General features: G+C 36.9%; 1 protein-coding gene across 2 annotated transcripts in view; it reads left to right on the forward strand.

The window, feature by feature from the left end:
• LOC122258831 (VWFA and cache domain-containing protein 1) overlaps positions 1 to 5,000 on the forward strand; it is a 24,886-nt gene that overhangs the window by 18,614 nt on the left and 1,272 nt on the right. For both annotated transcript variants that reach the window (XM_043025070.2, XM_043025071.2), the window contains exons 20-23: positions 834 to 947; positions 1,205 to 1,802; positions 2,329 to 2,508; positions 2,840 to 5,000. The exon at positions 2,840 to 5,000 is cut by the window's right edge and continues 1,272 nt beyond it. In XM_043025070.2, the coding sequence (XP_042881004.2) occupies positions 834 to 947; positions 1,205 to 1,802; positions 2,329 to 2,508; positions 2,840 to 3,231 (1,284 nt within the window). In that variant the 3' untranslated portion in view covers positions 3,232 to 5,000. The remainder of the gene's footprint in view (positions 1 to 833; positions 948 to 1,204; positions 1,803 to 2,328; positions 2,509 to 2,839) is intronic.

Genomic DNA, 5,000 nt, shown 5'->3' on the forward strand with positions numbered 1-5,000 from the left:
AATTAGGTATGATCTGAGGGATTACTTAATCAAACTTGTTACAGTTTGATAAATATTCTAGTTTTTTAAAGGAACAAAGTTTTGGTGGTTAAGCAGCTGCTGTATGGCTGGGGTCTCTTAAGGTTGGTAGTTGAACAACATCAGTGATGAAAATAATCCCCAAAATCTTCCCCAAAATTGCAAAATGTTAAGTGATGGGACTTGATTTTACTTAGCTCAGGGTTCTTCAAAGTATGGGTACATTAGGGGGTCAGCTATTGGTCAGTGGGTAACTGTGTCTCACTAAAAGTATTATTATATAAAATGAAGAAATAAAGAACATATAATTTTTTTTTTTTAAATATGTATCAGTAGAAATGGTAAATAAAAAAAAAAAAAAAAAAATTCTACTGGATACAGAAAAGGTGTAAAACTAGTGACTAGTATGTAATGCTGTCCAATAGGGGCGTGAGGGTAACACATGAAACCTAACTGAGTAGTAATGAAAAAAGTTTGACGAACACTGCATGTTAACCTGATAATGACAGGGTGGTTTTGGCTCCACCTGAACATAATAATGGGGTATTTTGAAGTGAGTTGATCTAATTCCTCAGGCTATTTGCCCATTGAGGTGGCGGCCAACTGTTGTGTGCCCGATCACCTGGCATGCCGACCATACAAAAAGCCATAATGTGATACCAAGTCATCTGTCATTAAAAGGTTAATTGATGGGACCCATCATGGAAGGGCTAAGAAAAATGCTAAAGTGTTTGGATGATTTTTTGGCTTTAGGGTAAATGGTAGTTTTCTGGAAGTTCCCTTCTGGTATTGAATAACCATTTTATTACCATCAGGTGGACAACTCGTGCCTACGCTATGCTCTCACCGCAGTGCCTGCCACAAACCTCATCCTTGGAATCATTAACCAGACCTGCACTCCAGCTGTAGCTTTCTGCCCATGTAGCATGGTAAAGTGTTTGAATTCTTGTGAGCTCTGATGGATTTCTAAATTTATCATGCATTAATAACATGGAAGCTCTCTTTATCATGATATTAGAAAATTTAATTTCTGTAAGAATTTTAGCAAAAAAAAAAGAGATATTTTGATAAGTTGCTTAATTTTACCTGTGGTGTGAAGTGGAATTGAAATGAATTGTTCTGACTTGCACTTTGAAGTATACTTCTAATAATTAGTCTTGAATAGATTCTATTTGTTTCTTTTCAGGATGATCGGCTGTGTTTAAATTGCCAGCTAGTTGAGGCTGGTGCTTGTGAATGCCCTTGTGAATGTCCACTCTCTTCTCTTCCTTGTACCGTCCCTTCAGCCGATCCTCCAGTATCTTCCACCCAGATGCCTTCTGCTTTGGCTTCCTACACCAACTTGACAGAGTCAGTTGATTACCTCTGGCCATCTTATGTTGAACCAAGACCTGTGAGCAGCCCCTCAGCACCTCGAGTCTTGCATCTGCCTCGGGTCTTAGAACTGGCAACAAGGCCTCCACATTTAGCTCCCACTTGCAGCCGCACTCCCGAGGCAGCTGTACCTCTCCAGTACTCCATTGGTTTATTAGCTCACTTAGACCCCTGTGTCCCTGTGTCCTGTGCCACACACCTGGAATACAAGTCATGTTTAGGTGTTGTTGGGTGTGTCTGGTGTTCCAGAAATGGGGATGGGCAATCACCGTTAAATCATCCGCACTGCATGGAAGAACACCAGTGTTATGGGGGGGTGCTAGGTGGGCCCTCACCTTACCCTCATGGACTGGCAACCCTTCCTCACTCAGACAATACACATGGGGGATCTGGAAGCCCAATAGGGCCAGGTCAGTATCCTCATATTGTGGTCAAAAGAAATAATTTGAAGGTGCATGAATGTATATTTTTACTGACTGAAGGTGTCATAAAGTAATGAAATAATCTCAGCAAAGTATCTATGTGGTAAAGAAAGAACTGGTAAAGGTGATGCATACTGATGCTAAGTACTTAGAATTAATTTGTTACAATGGTAGGAGGAATTAGTCAGCATGTTGTTTCCAGTTGATTTTGTATTTCACCTTTTTTTAAAAGTATGTTATGGCAAAGGTAGTACCATGTAGTGTTTAGATAGACTCACATCACTAAATTTGATAGTGTTGTTATTGGTATATATGATTTTTTTTTGTCATAAAACACACTGATTGCATAAAAGAATTTGAAGAAGTGTAGACTCTTCTGTGTTTTAATAATTTTATAGCTTGAAATAAGCCATTACAATGACAAATATTTACCATGTAATAAAAGTTATTTAAGTTTCTTAGTTTTCTAAAGAAAACTGATGAAGAGAGAGTGACAAGACTATTATCTTGGCAGTTGCTGGTGGCATCATGGCTGTGTTCTTAGTGGTAGCGTTGGCAGTGTATTGCTATAGACAACATGTGGGAGGAACAGGAAGGTCCCTCTACACTCCAGCAAACTTCCAGTCACGTCCCCATCCCATATACCAGCCAGAACATAATCATGAAATTGATAATGTGGAGGAAGATTTAGTGGGTAAGTAATGTAGATGTTCAAATTTTCTACCCTGCAGAGATGTTCACAAGGAATACAAAAATAAAAACAAGGTTATAAGGAAAGATGAATATATTTGTCATTTTACATCAAGTTGTTATGAAATTTCTGTATTTTGAGTGAATGTTATATGATTACCAGTATGTTTTTTTAAATTAATTTATACCTATTTCTTTTCTTTTTACACACACCATAGATAAATTTCTTCCTCGTATCAACATTGCGGTAAACGACACAGATAACAGAATTTTGTGTTTATCAAGTAATTCTTCAGATGATACTTCAAGATATACTTCTGATTTCTTTGTTACAGGAGATGTAACTGGTGTTAGCTTAGGAGCTGCAGCTACAATAAGCCCGTACCGCATGAATCCAGGGTATCGGAGACCTCCTGGCCAAGCAGACTCTAGTGATCATGGTTATTCAACCATGACTCCACACGATGACTCAGAAAATCTGAACTATATAGATTTAGGAGGTATTGCTGGCTTACCTTCTCTTTCAGCAACCCAAATGTTGGACGATCCACCCTCTTCTTCTGGATGGTCGCCTCCGTCATCTCCAACGCCACAGGACAGAGGTGGAAGTATGAGTGTGGAGGATGAACCATCCGATTACTCGCATACATTGTTACCATCACGTAAACATATGGGACCTAACATTATTGTTGTACCGGTTATAGTGCACATGGTTGACACAGTATGAATCTGGTTGCTAAGTATGATGTAATTTTTATCTATTTATTATTTTGGGGGAAAATCAGAAGAGCAGCTGAATGAGATGGATTGTTACTGAAATCTGATGCTTGTTATTGCTAAGAGTATTGTGGTAATAAATGTACAGTATAGAAGTGTTCTTTCAGTAAGTTCATAATTTGGAATGTGGTATCGACACACATGTATCACATTGCCGTAATCTAATTAGCTACAGCAAGATTATTTTTAGTCTATGACAGCTGGAAATGAAATACTGGCCACTTTCAAGGATTGTGGTTCCATTCTTAAGAGTCCACTTTAGTCCCATTAGTGCTTTATTAGAGCATGTGTGTATAAGGTGCACAAAGTGTATTTACCTCTTGTAAATTATAATGTTTTTAAGAGAGACTAGTTTTAAGAGATAGGACTTGTGTAGATGTGGAAGTTTGATGTGGAAGTTTGATGTGGTTTAGGTTTTATATTAAGTAGGTTTTACTATTACAGTTTATCTAGTCTGTAGCTGCAGCAAATGATATGATTTTTATTTCCTAATTTAGAGTCCAAATTCGTTTTGGTAGCTAATTGCTGCCAGCCAGTGGGATATCCTCTGACATAACCAAAGATTATATGAGATAGTGGCATTAACAAATGTGCCATCATGACTGGGATCATTCCATTAGGATTGACTTCATGGTCATTGCTCAGTTACAAATAACTAATCAAAATATTGACCTTTACTTTTTTTGGATGTTTTTTTTTTTTTATACAATCAAGACAAAAACATGAATGATTACCATTGTTTAAAGTTGTGAATATGACAGTCAGTAAATGTTCTATATCACAACCCAAATGCATGTGATTATGATTTTATATATATATTTATACCGGTACATATATACACACAGTAGTCTGTCCAGCAAGGAAAATTAGGTTCACCAGTTGCAGGAAAATTCATAGTTTGGGCTGGATGAATGCTACTTAGATTATTCTTGTATGATTTTAGTACATTTTTACTGTGAGACTCAGGATGTCTTGGACTGTGTATTTTGCTCAAATTTCGTGTCACCTACTGGGTCACATTCCGGGTTTGATGTGCCATGTTAACACAGAATTCGAGTCACTTGTAATTTGGTCACAATATATATTTTTTTCTGCTAATGAACATAATGTATATGCATTTTTATTTATTTACATTTACAATTTTCAGTATGTATTACAGTTAGCATTTAGAATCATATATTTTATATACATATTTTGTGTTCATGTGTGAATGTTTCCAATACATTTATATTCTTTTTTGTAAGATATAATATATTTTCCATACACTCCCCTTTTGGTGCACTTTTTCCTTTTTCATTAGTAGGTTCATATAAATTCATTAAGTTTGCATTACATCAGTTTGAACATGCCGAGGGACAGTATGTAAATCAGTTTGTTTATATATCTCTTTCTGTTGAATCTTTAATTTTATTTTCATACTCAGTCTTTAACCCTCTCGTGACGGGTGGTACAACACTGTACCGCGCATATTAGGCCTGTTCGCTGGGGACGCGATATGGCGTCGGTTATTTAACTGATTTAGGCCTATGCGTTCGAGAGCCCCGGCATTGTGACATGCAAGGCTGGAATGCCCCCGTCGTGAATGGGTTAATGGAAAAGAATCCATCTCTTCTAAAGTTCCCTAAATAAAGCAAGATAATATTGTCAAATATATAGGCAAAGAACAATGATAACAATGATATGAATGATAATAATTATTACTGATGAATAAAAACAATA

Source organism: Penaeus japonicus, unplaced genomic scaffold, assembly GCF_977035675.1.
Source record: "Penaeus japonicus unplaced genomic scaffold, GWHDUDI00000001_assembly GWHDUDI00000014, whole genome shotgun sequence".
NCBI lineage: Eukaryota > Metazoa > Arthropoda > Malacostraca > Decapoda > Penaeidae > Penaeus > Penaeus japonicus.